We start from the raw sequence: 20,578 nt of genomic DNA on the forward strand, positions 1-20,578 counted from the left end.
CCGAGGAAATAAGGGCAATAGTTATTTATTGGTGTTGTAATGAGTAGTATTAACACTGAGCGAATGAGGTAATTATGGGATAATGTTCTTTTTGTATTTAGTGTATCTTTTTTTTCCATTTGTTTTTTATTGCATGTGTATGTTTTTTTATGTATTACCTGTATATTTATTATTTGGATTATTTGTTGCAGTTTCAATAAGGATAGAATTGAATTGTTTATATGTAAATGTTTCACCGTGTGTGTATGATTTTTTCCCTTTTATATCTTACATTTATTTTATTTTTATTATTTTTGTAAAATGTGGTATGAAGTTAGATTAGTTGTAATTGTGATAATTAATGACAATGGTAGTAATAATAATAACTGTTGTTTTACTATGTTATTATTAGTAGTATTATTCTTGTTTTCTTTGAAATTTCAAACTGTGCATAGTTATAGCACGAATGGCCGTACGGGCTCGTGCGAAGGATCTTGTGTACATGAGTTTGTATAATTTATTATGTATCAATAAATGCACTTCATTTATTCATTCATATAGAAAAAGGTTCTGAATGATCAATGTTAAGAAAACCAGGACGTCTCGGATGAAGTTATGATAATTGAATGTTAATGGAAAATTTAGTAATAATGATCAAGAAAATGAAAGAATTCAGAGAAGATATAATCATCAAAGTTACCTTCATTGAGCACAAATTCCAATCTGCTTTCACCGGACTTGAACCTGATTCTCTGGCTTGGAAAGCAAGCTGGCAGATAGCATCAAATACAATAAGCTTAAAATAAAATGTTAGAAATTTCTTCCTTAGATACTTTCTTCTTCGTGTCGGAAATACAAGACGTGTGACTTTTGCGACTAAATCGCGTGTAATAGGTCTATTCTCTCTTGCAACTTCCGAATGAGTAGGCGGATTCTTACAAACCTTGGCAGACGCCTGATTAACATCGTCATTTAGTCTAGCATGGCGAAAAGTAAGTGCGCAGTGACCTTATAATATGGCCATAAATTATAGAAACTGGCTGTGGACTCAATTGTTATGAAAAAGAAATTCCTCAAATGATATACAGCAGTTGCGCTTCTTCCATTCTTACTCTTCTTATGCCACTTTTTCTTCTCCTTTCTCTTTACTTTCTCATATTTCTTTCCTTCCCCATTTCTTCTTCCCTTTATTCAAATTCAAATGTATTTACAATTTACAACTGAAATGAATATACTGTATATGAATAGATACCCGAAATGAGCATATGCTCGTGCTCGGGTACAGTCCAGGAGTCTACTTAAATTTTACAGGTATCAAATAATAATGCTGATGATAGAAATAATAGTAGTAACAACAACAACAACAACAATAACAACAACAACAACAATAATAATAATAATAATAATAATAATAATAATAATAATAGAATAATCGTGAGAGAAATGATACAAAGATTATAATACAAAATAATTCATTAATAATAATAATAATAATAATAATAATAATAATAATAATAGTGATAAAACAAAAATATTTACAGTAATAAAATAAATACTAAGACAGATAAAATAAAATATAAAATCACTAGCGAGAGTTAACACAACTTAAATAAGCATATTATAACCGGAAAAAATGACGAACTTGAAAATCAACAGAAAAGTTCGTTGTATCGCAGACGACAGCAACCGCCGTATTGACATTGTATTGTGCATTAATGGTAGTAGGGGGGAGCCGAAAGTCTACGTAACTGCATATCTTCTTTTCTTTATTATTTTCTTTCTCCTCTCTCTTTTCTTTGCCTTATCTTTTATCTTCTAATACCACCTAGTGTGGTAGAATTGCTCACATTAATGATTCTGTAGAAATCACCTTATGTATACTGTATTTGTGTGCCTCGTTTTATGGTGACAACACTTTTTAGTTCTTTCAGCACTCTGATTATTATATTATTTATGTCTTTGTTATATTAAGAATTTTAGATAAGGACGCAAATAGCCATAGTATTTGACGCGCCCTTCTTAAACCCTACTACTACTATTTATCTTCTACCTTCTTTCTTGTTTTCTAAATAAAAACTTCACTCAGAATAACACTCTGTTTTACTCGTAATTTGGCCTACGGGAAATATAGGCCCACCATCAAGTTGTATTAATAAAGGTAACGGGTACACAATTTGCTTCGATAGTTCTAGAGTTAGCAATGATTCCTATTCAATATAACCGAATGCCTATTTTTTTTAATTATCACAATAAAGATAATGGGTACACAATTTGCTTGGATAGTTCTAGAATTAGCAATGATTGCTATTCAGTATAACCGAATACCTATTTTTTAATTATCACAATAATGATAATGGGTACACAATTTGCTTCGATAGTTAGAGTTATCAATGATTGCTATTCAGTATAACCGAATGCCCATTTGTTTTAATTATCACAATAAAGATAACTGGTACATAGTTTGCTTCGATAGTTCGAGTTATCAATGATTGCTATTCAGTATAACCGAATGCCTATTTTTTTTAATTATCACAATAAAGATAATGGGTACACAATTTGCTTCGATAGTTCTAAAGTTAGCAATGATTGCTATTCAGTATAACCGAATGCCTATTTTTTTAATTATCACAATAAAGATAACGGGTACACAATTTGCTTCTATAGTTTTAGAGTTAGCAATGATTGCTATTCAGTATAACCGAATACCTATTTTTTTAAATTATCACAATAAAGATAACGGGTACACAATTTGCTTCCATAATTCTAGAGTTAGCAATGATTGCTGTTCAGTATAACAGAATGCCTTTTTTTATTTATCACAAGCAGTACCTATGCATTAAATAGCACTTGAGCCTTCCCATTTATTCTGAATAGAACAAACAAGAATAAATAAATTCCTTGTCATATTTATCTTCTAAGAATCCTAATTAATAAATATAATTTGCGTGATTATTTTAAAAATACTCATCTGAAACCTAGTGAAGAGAAGTAATGCTGTTAACGGAATTTCAAAATAAATTACAAAGACTTCGACAAATTTAAATAAATGTTTGAATTACATAATATAAACAACTCGAATGAAAATTATAAAAGCAGGAAGTAAGATCGACTGAAAGTATTCAAATGGTGAATATTTAGGTATAAAGACGTGAGTAACTGTATACTTCAACCCAAGTAAGTTGGTCAAGTAACGAATGGAAGAATGGATAGGATAGGATAGGATAGGATAGGATAGGATAGGATAGGATAGGATAGGATAGGATAGGATAGGGGAAAGAGATGAGACGAGAAAGAAGAACCGGATGGATGATGAGAGAAAAGAATAGAATAAAAGAGAAATAAGGAGATGCAAGGAGAGGAGAGGAGAGGAGAGGAGAGGAGAGGAGAGGAGAGGGTCTCATGCATAAACTGAACAATGTTATCATATAAGCCAGGGGGCCACGGATGAGCGACCGAAGCCTGCTCAGACTTCCTGGAATGTGAAGGGGCCCCTACAAATGTAGATCCAGTCGAACACAATGGAAGCACAATGCGATTCGGAATGTAAGAGTATATAAATTAAGCTGCACGCACCTAGCCAGCACTTGCTGTCTTTTCTTCAAGGCATGAAGCTCCTCTTGGTAGGTACTCACTGTTGTTCCTTATTCAATAGCATAATTGAGAAAATTCAGAGTGTATTAGTTCAGGATATGGTGGCGGTGGTAAAATGACAATAGAGACACCTAAATTACAGCTAAGTAACTTGTCTCACATCTACTTCTGAAGTTTCATATCACTTTCCAAAATACAATAGCAGTTTTAATAATATTATCAATAGTAATAAGAGAAGTGAAGGCAGTAGTATCAATAGTACTAATAGTAGCAATAGTATTAATAGTATTACTAGTATTGGCAACAGTGGGAGCAGCAGTGGCAACAGTGGAAGTAGCAGTAGCAATAGTAGGAGTAGCAGCAGCAGCAGCAGCAACGGGTTAGCATTAACAGAAACAATAGCAGTAGTAGGAGCAGCAGTAATAGTAATAATAGCAGCGGTAGTAGTAGTAGTAGTAGTAGTAGTAGTAGTAGTAGTAGTAGTAGCAGCAGCAGCAACTGTAGTATAATAGTGGCAGCAGTAGAAGTAGCAGCAACAGTGATAATAACAGTGGTAATAGTAGAAGCGACAGTGGTAGTAGCGTAGTAATAGTAGTAGTAGCAATATTGGTAGTAACAGTAGCAACAGTGGTAATAGCGTAGCAACAGTGAAAATAGCAGAAGCAACAGTGGTAGTAGCAGTAGGAACAGTAATAGTAGCAATAGCAACAATATCAGTAGTATTAGCAAGAGTAATAGTAGCAATATCAATAGCGGTGTTAACAGTAACAATGATATTAGTAGTGCTACAACAATAGTAACCAGTAGCAACAGCAATAGTATCAATAACAACAGTAATAATAACAGTAGCAAAAATAGCATCAATTGCAACAGTAGTAGCAATAGCAGTAATAAGAGAATCAGAAGTAAGAAAAGTAGACCTAGTTGCAACAGTACCAGAAGCATTACTAGATTAATAGTATTAGTAATATTATTAATAATAGACACATCAGCAGCAGATGTACTGTTAGTAGGCCTATAGTAAAGCAAGTAGTAGCAGTAACAGTGTTGATAACAGTAAATAAGTACGAGAAATTTTACAAGTATTGTAACATCAGTCACTGAATTAAGAGTATTGTTGTTTAGTCAACTGTCCGAAGACAGGTCTGAACCTCACAAGTGGTACCAAGAAGGTACCATTTATGAAACAAGTAGGCCAGGAGATAATGGGGTACGGTGGCCAGTTCCTTTTCCCCTTTAAGAATAGAAGCAATAATAATAGGCACGGATATTAGCACCAAATATAGTAATACCAGTAGAAATATGTTGGTAGTAGTGGAAGCAGAATTAGTATATTTTCTAGTAATATTACTGGTAGCAGTAGTAGTGGCTGTAGCAGCAGCAGTTGTAGAAAGTACTAATAGAAGTACCCAGAGGAAAGTTTAATTGTATGCTTATTTTATCCATGCTAGATAATCTCGTAGTTGATACAGTCATTAAATACAGTAATCTATTTAAAAATGCGTGGCATGAAATAAATATGGAAAAGATTTTGGTAGAAAAATCGTCATTATGGTTCCTTCGCTCTTTGAATTAGTAATTACATTATTTTGATTTTTCATCTGAGAGATTAAAAATTGATTTCAATGCATATTCATTTTACATTCATCCAGTCGTAATGGTCTGTCCAAGGGTAGGTTTTTCACTGCAAACCCAGCATTCTCTAGTCTTTTCTATTTTCTGCTTTGCTCTTAGTCTCCGTAGATGATCCATATATCTTAATCTCATCTATTATTTGATATCTTCTTCTAGCCCGAATTCTTCTCCCGTTACCATTCCTTCCAATGAATCCTTCAGTGTACAGTTTCTTCTCAGTCAGTGACTCAGCCAAATTCTTTTTCTCTTCCTGATCAGTTTCATCATCATTCTTTCTCCATATACTCTTTCCAACACAGCTTCGTTTCTTATTCTCTCTGTCCATTTCACACTCTCTATCCTTCTCCATATCCACATTTTAAATGCTTCTAGTCGCTTCTCTCCACTTCGTCGTAATGTCTGTGTTTCCACCCCATACAATGCTACACACCACACAAAGCACTTCACTAGTTTCCTTCTTAGTTCCTTTTCCAGAGGTCCGTATAAGATGCTCCTTTTTCTATTAAAAGCTTCCTTTGCCATTGCTATTTTCCTTTTGATTTCCTAGTATTCATTTTACAGTTTAGTAAAATTTTAAATAACCATTGTAAAATTACTCTAATTATACCATGTCAGCATTTCGTCGACACAGGTTGTAAACATTATATGCTCTCGAACTTATACACGTAGTAAAGTACAGTCCATTTAAAAAATATGGTAACTTTTGCTATAACGATTGTTCCTAAAATAGTTTTTCAACTCCTATGTTTCTATGAAAATGAATCACAGTGTAAGGCTCAGAAACAAAACTCAGACAGCTGTCAGGATCGGGGTACACAAGTCGCACGGATGGTCAAGTTTTGATTCCTTTTCCGTAAATGCATTGCGAGTAAGTATCTCAGGATACGTACTGATCGGAGGTACTATAGCTGAAACTTCGTACACCGCACAAGCATGTGACTCGATTACGGCTACGGTAACGTATTCCACCCTCCTTTTTTGTTGGTTATTTTACAACGCTTTATCAACTGCTCTGGTTATCTAGCATCTGAGTGAGGTGAAGGTGATGATAATTCTAGCGAGATGAGTCAAGGGTCCAGCGCTGACAGTTAACCAACATTTGCTTTAATGGGTTGACGGAAAAAACATCAACCAGGTAACTTGTCCCAACCAGGATTTTAATCCTGGCCCGCTTGTTTTACGGTAAGGCAGGCTAACCGTTACTCCACAGCGGTTGCTGTCCTTTTGTTATTTATTAGGAATTGAAAGAGTCAGGTTTCATGCATCGAAAATGTTAGTATATTTTAAACTTATAATTTATCGTATTATGTTTTATACTATTTCATTAACATAGATTTAATTTTATTTTTATTCTTTTAGTTTTAAGTGTGTACAACCTATAGGCCCTAATGCTTTTCTACTGTTGTTAATATGATTTCGAGTAACCACATTTGTTAACATATTGATATTCTTGAAGATTGCTTTATTGTACTGGTTCGGATTTGTTTCATTTCCCTTTATTTTCTTATTTTTTCCTTCTTTCTTTATCCATTTTGACAAGGATTCAACACACTTAATAACCAATTTACAATTTTGTTCTCTCTATACCTGTCGGCATCATCTATTTTTTTTTTTAATTTAATGCATCATTACATTTATACTATTTTAGTTTCTGCAACATGTCAATTGCTGTGTAGCGAATTATGATGATAGTGGTGATGATCATGATGATAATTTTTCTATAGAGTTCCTCATTCTCTTTTCCTAATGTTATAGTGGCTGACTTACCTGAAGAAATCCATTCCAAAATTGTCATCTAAGTTTTCCTTTACAATTGCTATACTTCAGAACCACATGGTCTCATATCTTCACTGTATTGTTAAATATTTTTCTCGGAATTTTTTTTATATAATTGTCTCTAGAAGATGCTACTAATATTTAAAATCTTCTTCTATTATTTCTATGGAGGAATCATTACATATTTTAGAAGATTTTAAATGTTTATTATTGATGATTTGGTTCATTAAAGTAGTTTAGAGCTTCTCCCAACACTTAGAAACTTGACAGATGTCGAGTACCATCCCTAAATCAAACTATCCTGACCACGTTTTAACGATTTCCCTGAGGGAAAAAAATGGAAATAGTAACTTAACAACAATTCCTTCCTCCCTCCCTCCCTTCCTTTCTTTCTTTATTTATTACAAGTTCCTTCCTAGTCGCCAATATAATCATTCTGACAATTAACAAGTAACGAGGTTGAATAATAAAAAACTTTTTTTTTTTTTTTTTTTTTTTTTTGCAGATTTGTGCCTTTGCCCTCGCGGCGGCTGCCCAATCCAACAAGCAGCAAGAGAGGGGCGCAAATGAAATCAACCCGGAACAGTCAGTTTTCTCCCAGGATCATGGAGGACAGAGCTTCAGTTCCATGGTCATAAAAACTGGAGGAATTGACCCCAAACATACCCAAGCAAAATCTGGCAGCGTAGGGGTTAGCTACGGGAACGGAGGTGTGGCTCTCAGCTTCAAAGGCCCTGCCATCATGTCCAAACTGGTGAGGCTTAACGCGATAGCTTTCAACAAACCAGTTCCTGCCCCCGCCGCTCAATCGCACGCCGTGCCTGTAGCCGTTCCCGCTGTTGCCCCTCAATATTCAAGATCTGGACATCACGAAGGCGAGAGTCCATCGTTCTATGCTCCAGGACATGGTTTTCTGCATAGCTTAGGGCAAGGACATCAAAGTATTTCGCTGCCACAATTTTTCGGACAAGGAGTAACACTTTCAGGACATGCGCGACATGTCATTCCATTATCAGGACATGTAGGGCATGCTAGTTCATTCTTAGGACTTGTTGGACATGCTCCTTCATTCTTAGGATATGAGGGTTATGGTGCTACATCACCTGGAACTGTGGGACATGCTGCTTCATTCTTAGGATATGGAGGTTATGGTGCTACATCATCCGGATCTGCTCCATTACCAGGACCAGTGGGACATGGTGCTCCATTACCAGGACACTTAGGACATTATGTTCCAATACCAGGACCTGTAGGACATGCTGCTCCAATACCAGGACCTGTAGAACATGCTGCTGCATTACCAGGACCTGTCGGACATGCTGTTCCATTACCAGGACCTGTCGGGCATGCTGCTTCATTACCAGGACCTGTAGGACATGCTGCTCCATTACCAGGATCTGTGGGACATTCAGCTTCATTACCAGGACCTGTGGGACATTCTGCTCCGTTATCAGGACCTGTAGGACATTCTACTCCATTGCCAGAACCTGTGGGGCATTCTGCTCCATTACCAGGACCTGTGGGGCATTCTGCTCCATTACCAGGATCTGTGGGACATTCTGCTCCATTACCAGGATCTGTGGGACATTCAGCTTCATTACCAGGACCTATGGGACATTCCACTTCGTTACCAGGCCCTGTGGGACATTCCACCCCGTTACAAGGGTCTGTGGGACATACTGCTCCATTACAAGGGTCTGTGGGACATACTGCTCCATCATCAGGACCTATTGGGCATGCTGCCCCGTTACCAGGAACTGTGGGACACTCATATCCAACATCAGGACACATTGGTCCAATATCTTTGGCTTTGGGCCATACTAGTCTATTGCCAGGGCATGTGGGACATGTCCCTCAATTACAGGTAACTGCTGGACATGTTGCACCGATAAAAGGAAATACAGGGTATAGTACTACATCAACTAATCATATAGGACATAATGCTCCATTACCAGGATATTTAGGACATAATGTTCCGTTACCAGGTCCTGTAGGATATAATGTTCCATTTCCAAGTTTTGTAGGACATAATGTTCCATTACCAGGTCCTGTAGGATATAATGTTCCATTTCCAAGTTTTGTAGGACATAATGTTCAATTTCCAGGCTTTATAGGACATAATTATCCATTATCAGGTCCTGTAGGACACAATGCTCAATTAGCACACACTCTAGGACACAATGCTCAATTACCAGGTCCTGTAGGACATAATGCTCAATTACCAAGTCCTGTAGGGCACAATATTCCATTATCTGGCCATGTTTCTCATCTATCAGGACCTCTAGGTCATAGTACTTCATCTCCAGTACCTACAGGGCATGGTGCGTCACAAAATGAATCTAGTAATCAAACAAAAGCTCCATAACTTTGCAAAACGTTGTATTCTATGTCATAGTGCATCACAGCACTAGAGATCTCAAATAAAATATTCATAGGCCTATTTGTTTGTTTCGTAGTTAAAATCAGTACATTCCAGACTGAGTCTATGTTGCGAATATGCTACTTTGTTATGTTATAATAAATGTACTGTTAAATAAATAAACAATTATATAAATAAACTTCTTACACATATATGCAGGGGCAATGACTTCTACAATTTGTTCTAGAAAAATGTGTCATTTTATTCAAGTTCGTTTTTCGAAAATCAACAACCTTTCTACCATTTGAATGGTGCTACCACATTTGAATCGTGAATTGCAGAAACGCCGCATGTCCATTTGCGTAAATTTTTAAGGAGGCGCAAAAAACTGATTATCTTTAAAATTGTTAGTTATTTTGAAGCAACTATAATAATAAGTTACAGTGTTTAACATACATAAACTTTATTTTCTTTAGTATTTTCTCAAAGAAATCTGAATTGCCTGGACATGTGGGGTTTCTACAATTCACGACTAGTAACAATTATGTTATTTCTTAAAACAACTTTTATTTGGAGAAGACAGAGAAGGACAATTTTATTATCTTTTAAAGAACGTAGCTGTATTTAAGTCAAGAAATGTTAAAAAAAAAGATATAACATATGAAAACGCAAATTTATATGAATAGCATATTTAATTCTTCAAAATTCAATTAACCTTATAAAAAATCAAAGGAACACAAACTGGACATTTTTTAGTTTCTAAAAAGTTCCATTTGTCCTGGATTCATGTCGTTTCTGCAATTTACTGTAATGTATTGCCGCTGTGAAATGCACACTGAACATTGGACATTTGAAATTTCTGCACCACTTGAAAGTCTTATGTATGAATATTGCAACCGTATGAATTTGAGAAAGTATGTGACTTGAGGGCTTCCTGCAATTCACGACTCTGTTTTTCATTGTCAATAACATAAAACTGTGGTTATGGAGTAAGGTTGCAGTCAGCTCTTAAAATAAACATTAAAACTCACGGGACAGAAAAAAAGACTCAAGCATCGACTACCAGTGTATAATAAAATTATCTCTTGAGATAAACAGATAGAATCCACACGTAATTCAGTTACGTAGATGAAGACTTCTCCCCAACTGGTCGGGAATCAGTTCCAAAAAAAAAAAGTTTACTGCTGAATAATAACACCTTCATGCAATTTAGAGTTTTTTCATATTCCTTTATTGCTACATCATCGCTGTTTCATGACATAATCGACTTTCAATTTATTTTTCTTTTTAAAGAAGGAATATTAAATAAATGAACTGTTCTTGTAAAAAAAAATTACTAGAAGGAAAGTTGCTCCAACAAAAGTTTACAGCACTGCCGAAGACCAGAACAGTGCACTGCCAGTGAGAAGACCTAGTATGAAATCGTGACTTGAACAGCAAACGACATATTAATTTGCGAAAATATAACTTAATAATTTATTTTTCCTGTAGTTTCTTTCTTTCTAATTTCTTTCTTCATGTCCTTCTTTCTATTCATTATTTTTGTATATTAGAAAATTGTCAGGAATGGAACTAGAAGACCAGATATTCAAAGATATCATACAAAAAGATAAAAAAAATTGTGGAAAGAACACGTGCAGCGGATATGATTAAGCTACCTGTGAGTTGATTCGGTAGAGGAGGACCAGTTTTCTGGCCTCGTACGTCTCCTACGTCTCCATACTTATCAGTCCTGGGTTTACGTATTTTTTGGGCGTTATAAAAGAGAATTGATTTAGTCCGAGCCAATGGTGTCTCTCGCCATGTTGAGGCTTCACAAACCATCAAAGGCCACTGAAATTTTCGAGGGAACGTAACAATCTTTCTCCGCAGGATTTCTCGTTGTCTGCAGCTTCCAGCTGTAGAATTATAGAGTTCATCTTGTAGAATATGTATTCAAAAAAGTAAAAATTAAGTTCTTTTACTTGCCATAAAATTATGACATGGAATCCACAGCTTTATTTTCTTCCTAGACGAAGTCGTGCTAAGAATTTTATCGCCCTTGGCAATTCATCGCTCTTGGCCGGGTTTCAATCCGCGAATCTCGAATCCAACAGTTAACATGGCAACCACTAGACCACCGAAAATACACGACGCCATTACATTCTGTTTTACTGTACATACAGAAGAAAAATTTTCAGCTGATATTTCAAAAGATCTAACCACCTCCATCTCGATAGGGGCTATTGTGTAGGATATTTCAGAACTGTTCAGAAAACAATTTCAACTAAAGGAATATGTCGTTGTTGTCTTCCTAACAAGTATTAGGCCAAGTGGCCTGTTACGGTCTCAAACTAGAATTTTCAGTCCATCTCTTCTTCGGACGGCCTAAAGGTCTTTTGCCATGAAACAGTGCTTTTGGAAATCTGCATCGATCCATTCGTTCGAGATGACCCTTCCACTGAAACTGATATTTGCTGATGAACTGCATAATTGGTTCTATTTGAAGTTCTAACATTATGTCCTCAATTTTTTACGATCCCAGCGAACTATCTTTGTCATCCGAGGCTTCTATTGAGACTTGAAAGCAATGTGAAAATGACGATCAGTGGGTTGCTAGCCCAGAGAGGTGCAACTGGTGGGGTTCCCACCTATGCAGCATTTCCTCTGCATATGACATTTCAGTTATACCGCTGATACTCGGTTCCCAGAGCCTCGTTCGTTCAAAACGGGTTGCACCACGTGAAGGTGAGGATGGGATTTGGGTAGGAGAGGTTGTAGATGGAATGCACATCACTACCTTTCAGCAACCCACTAAAGGAATATATGAACGTAAAATACAGAATTGCACTAAAAATTATTTAATCTAAAAATATTATGGATTTTCCCCCCTACAAATGGCAATATTTAAATTAAAGAAAATTAGCAAATAAAATATCTTAACTATATCGACTAGTAAAACAAAAGTGTTAGCCTTTAGAGGATTAGAAACAATTAGAGCCAAAATCGTGTTAAATGGAAGACTGATAGAACAAATTAATACTTTTAATTATCTGGGCTGCAATATCTCGTATGAAAGAAAAGAAGATTTTACAAATAAAATAAACAAATTTAATTATTTCTGTGGGGTAATAAAAATAACTTTAAAATACACTAGAAAAGAAACAAGATTAAAATTTTATAAAGTTATGGCAGTCCTTATTTGTCTATACGGCTCTGAATTCTGAACTCTTTAAATCCGAAGAAAAAAGAACCGAGGTGATAGAAATGAGATTTTTGAGGAGTATAGCAGGTTATACTCTCTTAGACAAGAAACGCAATGAAGACATCAGACTAGAACTGAATATATTCAATTTAATTAAAAACTCACAGAATGTAGGAATAAATGGAAGCAACACGTTCAAAGAATGACTCAAGACCGTATTCTTAAATTAATATTCGACTACAGACCAACTGGTAAACGAAACATAGGTAGACCCAGGAAAAGATGGCTTCAACAATTTTAAAATGTATATACTTCATGAGACCGGAACGAGCCAAATAAGGCTTAAATCATGTGGTTGTTGATGATGATGATGATGATGATGATGATTATGGATTTTCCTAATTCCCTTATTTTCCTCAATGTTCTTAAAAACTCAACAATGTCACCACGTTCCATTAAATATTTATTTTATCCTTGTTTCTGCTGTACTGGAATCCAATAGTTTTTAGTACTTTCCGTAATGAGGAATGTGAAGTTTTTTCCAGTAGAGTTTTATATTTTGTGAGCTTCCGGCAAAATATCGTCTAAACTGAGTTCAAATTCACCTTTACATAAAGCTAGTAAAGCGTCCTCATTACGCAAGTCCAATATTTTAAGACGAGAGTCGTGAATATGTTTTAGAAGGACTTTCAAGCTTTTCCCTCTATCCTTTTTTTTCATGTAACTATACAGAGTGGACTGTAAGTAATGCCATTAATTTCAATCGGGTATTCTTTGAGATATTCCAAACAAAAAAGTTTAATTCAATCCTGCTCGTTTTTGCTTTCTTTTCAGATAAAAATTGTTTTATATGAAACATTTCATAGTCATTGATGTATTGCCAAATTTATGCTTGGTCAGTTTAAGAGTGTAGTGTATTATGACAATAAATGATTCAAAGAATTTTATTTTTTTCCTTTAAATGTTATAGATTGTAAACTTCCTTTGCGGAACAAAAAAGTTGTATTTCTTCGGATCAAATTTCTGCACATTTAAACGACAAAACTAAAATTCTTTCAATCATTTATTATCATAATATACTGCGCTCTTAAATTGACTGAGCATATTGAGAATTAAATCAATGGTTTTCCCAAAACACGCCACGAAATGTCTTATACAAAACAATTTTTATCTCGTAAGGGAAACTAAAACGAGCAATATTTTATTAAACTTCTCTGTTTGACATATCTCAAAGAATAACCCCTTGAAATTAATGACATTACCTACGGTTCACCATGTAGTATATCGTAACCTTAGATACACCAGTCGTTTTATGTTTTCTCTCCAAACTGACTAAAAGAAATTGGCTGTCTTCCTTGCTTTGCATCGTCATATTAACTCTGGAAATAAATATAAACACGACACACTACTCCCTTGGTATCAGAGTATGTAATGTCCTCTACCATAGAAAGTAATTATTACTAAACACACCAACACTAGAACAGCAATCATAATATCCATAATCTTGAATGAAAAGTAATTGTAAATGACGTGCTTAAAACTGAACTTAACTAAATTTACAAGCAGACCTAGATTGAGGGAGGATAACAAAGAACGTTAACGTGCTGTAAGAACATCCCGTCAAACAGGTATATGGTAGTAAGTAGTAGACCACCAACCCCTTTTATTAATGATTGCCAAGATTCACCCTAACGTTTTAACTCAACGGCGAGAAGTTTCTTCTGTAACCAAAATGGAGTATAATTTCTTATAATTCGACAATGTTTGGAGATGTTACAAAGAGCGTATCACTAATAAACTGACAAACGAGAAACTACTGCACCTCACAAGATACCTACGACACCAATGCTATGGAAACGACATTATTGTAGGATTATTTAGGTGACAAACTGTAATAAAAATTTCGCACACTTGATAAAATAACATGCTAATCTACAATAACGATTTGATGTGTGTATCCGACATTACAATGCTGCTCCGACACAGTGTCTTCTGTACATATCAGTCATCAGTTGTTAGGGTTTAGTGGATAAATGTTATATTTTATTTATTATTATTATTATTATTATTATTATTATTATTATTATTATTATTATTATTATTATTATTATTTGGTCTGTCTTTCGTTTAGATTCTGGTGGTGCATTGAAACAGGATATGCTGTATAATCCCTTCTTCTATAACTATGTTTTTTTATACACTTCTCTAGTAATTTTAAGACGCGACTAGAATATACAAAGTGTTTCGTAACAAGTGGGAGCTACTTCATCGATGGACAGTCTCAAAAAACAATGCAAAAAATTCATATAAGAATTTTTCCCATTTGGTCCTTTTATTGTCATTAAAGTGGAGCTGTTTACAGTTAAAGGAAATCCTCAAAATAGCCACCTTTAACCTGAATACAAGCCTGTAGTCGTCGCCGTGTCGTAGATTGCCGTATCTTTTAAAAATACTAGATATTTGTAGGAAAAGTTGGCAGTCGTTTTGAATACGATTGAGAAATAGTTCAGTGTTGGAATGGGTTGTTAATAAGCAATTGTTTTCAAGCGCCCACAAAAAATCCAACAGATTTAGGTGTGGAGAACACGCAGGCCAGCCTTAGCATACCTAGAAAATAGGTAGAGACATAGAGCATATGTACATTTCATTTGCTTTAACTCGACAATATGTGGCAAATATTACATATGTAGTGAAGAATATTGCTGGAGAACCTTTTAAGTTTAGTGTAAATATTTGTAATTTAAATTTATGTATTGTATTGATTAAGGCTGGTTGAGTGGAAGAGAAGGCCTTATGGCCTTAACTCTGCCAGCGAAAATAAAACATTATTATTATTATTATTATTATTATTATTATTATTATTATTATTATGTGTATATGAACTTTTTTCAGTGTTTTTGTGCCTCCTGACCACCGATTAAGTGGGTCTCACATAATACTGAAAATAAATTACTTATAATTTTCAATTTATAACTTTTATACTAATTATTTTTTTCTGTTAATGATTTAATTGGAATATATGAGAAATAATTTATAGAATTAAATAGTATAAATATAATACAGAAAAATAAAAATAATAAAATCCAGCCAAAAATGGTATATCATGAGTATTTTATCTATGGGTTTTTCTGTTTTAGCTTTTTTTCATTTATTAACACATTACGGAACACCCCGAATACGTTAATGATTTCTTCGGAACGATGATTATGATACCAGGAAGTAAAAAGCAACTAAAAGATACGCGAGCTCACATCCTTCCAAGGGATTTTGGGCTGCGGATAAGAAACTGTATGAGCTTTAAGCTAGCAAGCCATTGTCTTATTCACAAGTCGTCGTTTGACGAGAAAATTTTTGATGTAACACACTATGTACTATTTTAAAAGGGAGAAGAAATGTAGCGAAGCACTAATAGCAGGAAATATTCGTCTAAGATGTTAGCCGAGACAAAGGCAGATAGGCCTACTAGCATCGCAATCCAAACTCTTAGATTGACGGCCGAAAATAGTTGCTCCAGATGTCCCCAAAGGAACTCGAAAATTAAGACTGTGTTTTGCGAACGCATAAATTTGAAAATCGCCGAAACAAATATGGGGAAATTATGTAGGTAGTGGTCCATTTCTTTTAATGCTCACCCCGACATTTGTCTTATCACCTTCGTTTGTTTGTTTACTTAGTTACTTTACGACGCTGTATCAACTACTAGATTATTTAACGCCGATGGGTTTGGTGATAGCGAAATAGTATTTGGGGAGATAATGCTGAGGGATTCGCCATATATTACCTGATATTCGCCTTACGGTTGGGGAAAACTACGCCAAGCGCAACTCCGGATCGATAGGAAAGTGTGTAAACAACGGGAAACCACAGACAAGAATAAATATCTCCGTTCAAAAAACCAGCAAAATATCAATTGATCGTCCCGAGTGATAGGCTATTCTAATCAGGAGTGCGAAAATGAGTAGTCCTGCTTTAAAAATAATTAGGCATCGGCCACGTTTGCCATCCTTGATCTGAATACAGACTGATTCAGTAAGAGCTTGCAAAAATCAAACAGAAAATAGGGGATGTTCTACAGAACATTTTGAGATAGTGAACGTGGGGCCTGCGAAGGTAGATTAAGGAGATACCAGCTTAAACATGTTCTGTAGAGCATCTCCTATTTTCTATTTAACTTTTGCACGCTTTTACTGAATCACTCTGTATGTGTAATTTAGTCGCACTGGATGCTGAGCCAGCCAGGTGGCCGAGGCCAGCCCCGTCAAACCAATAGAAATGAGGACTTAGGTTAGTGACTCCTTACTATATGATTAGGATGCTGATCTCATAAGGAATTTATGTAATTATTTCTTTATATTTAGTCAGTATTAGGGCACGTGTGTCAATGGCTAGTCATCCTCAATCACAGCCGTCAGTTCTGACAAAGAGATTATGAGGCATGAGAGCTAGGACTCAATAAATTTGTCAATAACAATAAATTTTACGGGTGAATTCGAGAATAGTGAGCATCAAATTTCCGTCGCTTTGGAGCATAAGATGCAAGATCCACTCAACATCTTCACCTAGATAAGAGGTATTGTCTCACTCTGACAAAAGCGGAAAAAGGTTAATTCAAGTGTAGTAAGTAAACTTCTGCATTCTCATGAAGACGACCGACTGAAGCTCACCGATTAGTCTTTGATTGTGGAGAAGGAAGTCGGGAAATTATTCTCTCGAGCGCATGCAGTCGAGAATAATAACCGATCGGTTGAGGCGTTTACTCGGTCGGTCGCGAGCGTTCGAGGTTGTTGCACTACAATTACATCAAAAGTCTGATACTCAAAACAGCTTACCCAAGAAGTTAACATTTTGTTTTAATTTCAGTATGAAATATTTGAGCATTTAAATAAGTAAACATAATCTTTAAATAACAAAATTCGTTACATGAAATAATGTTATATATTATCACTTATCAATAATGTTATTGATCATCCTTCTTATCAAACTCATGTCAGTAACGAAAATTTTTAATGTAGTTTAGTAAATATGTGATTGCATAAAAAGAAGATATTCTGTGATGCATCCCAAATTTCTTCTAAAGCATAAATAATCTATCTCAGCCACAGTATTTAATAAAAATAAACCAAATCGACATGTTCACTTTGCTTAAAATTTTAGAATAGTATATATTATGGTTATGCTTAATCGCAAACAATGATTGACGTTGAAGTAACTTATGGTAAAGTTTGATGTAGATTCTACTATTCCATATTCAAGGACCATACCACGAAATATCAAAGGTGGAGCAAACAAAATTCGTGCTGAAGTTACTTCAAAATTAAAATAATCAATGGAAGAATCATCATTTGTTTTTAAAATGAATAGTTTTTGTTCAATCTTATCCTTGGTATCCTTAATGTATTTACATTTGTCCTATAACCTTACGAATACAGCACTGTTACAAAATCTTATAACCGTTCCATTCAACTACACAACTAAAGGACAAAGACTAACATATTTTTTTATCTTCGTTTTAGTGCTGCTTATACTCTATCGGTCTTACTAATAAAACTGTGTACAGTTTTTATACGAGACTTATGCAGCGTTGAGACAGAAAACGTTACTAATAAACCATGCATAAGCGATGTATGTATAAACAGCCTGTAACTATACAATGGGAATTGCTTTGCAGTAGTTATATACACGAAACCCCTTGTTTAAGTGTTGTATATAGAGGAAAAATGGCCGCCTCTCTAACAGCTGTTCCTATCGACTGTCATTTTATGATGATGGATGCCTTCTAACCACAGAAGAACACACCAAAGAGCACATAATAAATAGAATATTATTGCTGTAGCTTGTACTCTTTGACCAAAATATAGTATGGTAATCGATCAGAGCCAGTTGTACTATCGATTCTTAACACGGCACACTAGAGCGCTCTACCGGATGCAATAAAGAACCTCAGATATTCTATTAGCTTTCGTAACGAAGTAATAACGAAACTATGACGTAACTGTGTAACAGTTATACTGGGTGTTCAGTTCAAAATGTGTCATGGCTCGCTGTATGCCGTCATGTGGCTAGCTGATGAGCCTAGAGAATTCAATCTTCCTACACTTCCGCAGAGGTGTATAACCTAAGAGGCAGAGAAGTTGCCTAGCAAGTACGGCGTTCATTCTGAAGAGTACGTACCGATACGTACGGTAACGCCGGTAGTGGCAGGAATGTGAACTGTTTGGAAATACGTACTGTCGGGATATGGGGAGAGGGTTAAGACGATTACTTACGTATTTGTTGACATTAACTTCGACGGTCAACATGGACACGGAGCATTTGATTTGTGTTGTGGAATGTTACCGTACGCAACCGATGATAACAAATATCCTGCGTACGACTTGCCGGCGCAAAACACAGTTCGAAAGAGGTTATGGTAGCACACAGACCGTACAGACCGCCATCTGTTGCTACGACGTTCAAGTTATACCGTACACGTTCTCAAATTCAGATTGAAGAACGCCTTAAATAATAGGCAACTTCTCTAACATATAAGCTGAAACTCGCTTCAAATCGGTGACCCAACAACAGTGACGTCATGACACACTTTGAAATGAACACCCAGTAGTGTTATACTCGAGGTATGTAGTGATTATTAGTAAGGAATTTACACACTATGTATAAACAAGCTACTCATTGTGTAAGTATTAGAGAGTTAAACGTCTGTATATAGAGTTTTTATTAGTAAGACCGTATATTTATAATTTATAGACAACATAATTTTGGACTCTCGCTCTGAGAGAGGAACATAGGTTAAGGGTGTTTGAGAATAAGGTGCTTAGGAAAATATTTGGGGCTAAGAGGGATGAAGTTACAGGAGGATGGAGAAAGTTACACAACACAGAACTGCACGCATTGTATTCTTCACCTGACATAATTAGGAACATAAAATCCAGACGTTTGAGATGGGCAGGGCATGTAGCACGTATGGGCGAATCCAGAAATGCATATAGAGTGTTAGTTGGGAGACCGGAGGGAAAAAGACCTTTAGGGAGGCCGAGACGTAGATGGGAGGATAATATTAAAATGGATTTGAGAGAGGTGGGGTATGATGATAGAGACTGGATTAATCTTGCACAGGATAGGGACCGCTGGCGGGCTTATGTGAGGGCGGCAATGAACCTTCGGGTTCCTTAAAGGCATTTGTAAGTAAGTAAGACAACATAATTTGTTAACATTTTATTTTATTGATTTATTACTCGTAATTTATTATTACTTAAAAATTTTATAGGAATGTTTGATCGAATCTGATAGTCTCTAGGCCCTATACCTATTAGGTTCCCTAATCAGGTTATAGGGCAGCAGACAGTTTAACATTTCCATTGCGCATGCTCTAGGCCTAAACACATAGATCGAAGGCAGTTTTCAACCTATGATACTTCAAACGTCTGAGACTGACCAGTCGACAGTGAGCTTCGGGTGTTTTGCTTCCTTCAGAGTCAGTACACGTGGCAGACTGCCTGCTGCGGGACCCTCGAACGATTCCACGAATATCATGATCCTCGAGCTGTTGATTTTATTCCAATGCAGAGCATTAATAGTGAGTAGTGAATTCCCGTCACTTTGCCGAATACAATGTTAAGATCCACTTCTTAGCATCTCAACAAAACAAAACAAAACAAGAAAGAAATTCCTTCAAGCCTGGCTCTCACTTCCGAGGGTGAATTCCACTACAGCGAACATCAGACACCCACCGCGTTGGCCAACAAGGTGTTAAGATCCACTTGTTAGCATCTTAACCAGACCAAGAGAGAAGGTATCGCTCAGCCTGACTGTCACTGTTTGTTCAGCCGCGCAGATCGAGTCGTGCGGATGCGCCGCGTGGTTTTTTAAGTCACTTTCTGCCTCCGCATGTAGCGGCGCCGGCCGTGAATACGATAATATCCACTTTGCATTATTGAGCTGTGAAAATACTGGTCCTCTGAGGGTGGCTGCCCACAGGAAAGTTGCACGCACGGCCGCGCCTGGTATATAAACCTGACACGAGAGGAATCCTCATTAGATTAGCAGCGTCTCCACGG

The 20,578-nt window shown here is 35.9% G+C and overlaps 1 protein-coding gene across 1 annotated transcript; it reads left to right on the forward strand.

The window, feature by feature from the left end:
- The first annotated feature begins 3,497 nt into the window (after positions 1 to 3,497).
- Positions 3,498 to 9,536, forward strand: LOC138697901 (mucin-19-like). The gene is made up of 2 exons (XM_069823488.1): positions 3,498 to 3,599; positions 7,487 to 9,536. The coding sequence occupies exons 1-2, from the start codon at positions 3,585 to 3,587 to the stop codon at positions 9,344 to 9,346; spliced, it is 1,875 nt and encodes a 624-aa protein (XP_069679589.1). The 5' UTR covers positions 3,498 to 3,584; the 3' UTR covers positions 9,347 to 9,536.
- The last annotated feature ends 11,042 nt before the right edge of the window (positions 9,537 to 20,578 follow it).

This window comes from Periplaneta americana, chromosome 4, assembly GCF_040183065.1.
Source record: "Periplaneta americana isolate PAMFEO1 chromosome 4, P.americana_PAMFEO1_priV1, whole genome shotgun sequence".
Classification (NCBI taxonomy): Eukaryota; Metazoa; Arthropoda; class Insecta; order Blattodea; family Blattidae; genus Periplaneta; species Periplaneta americana.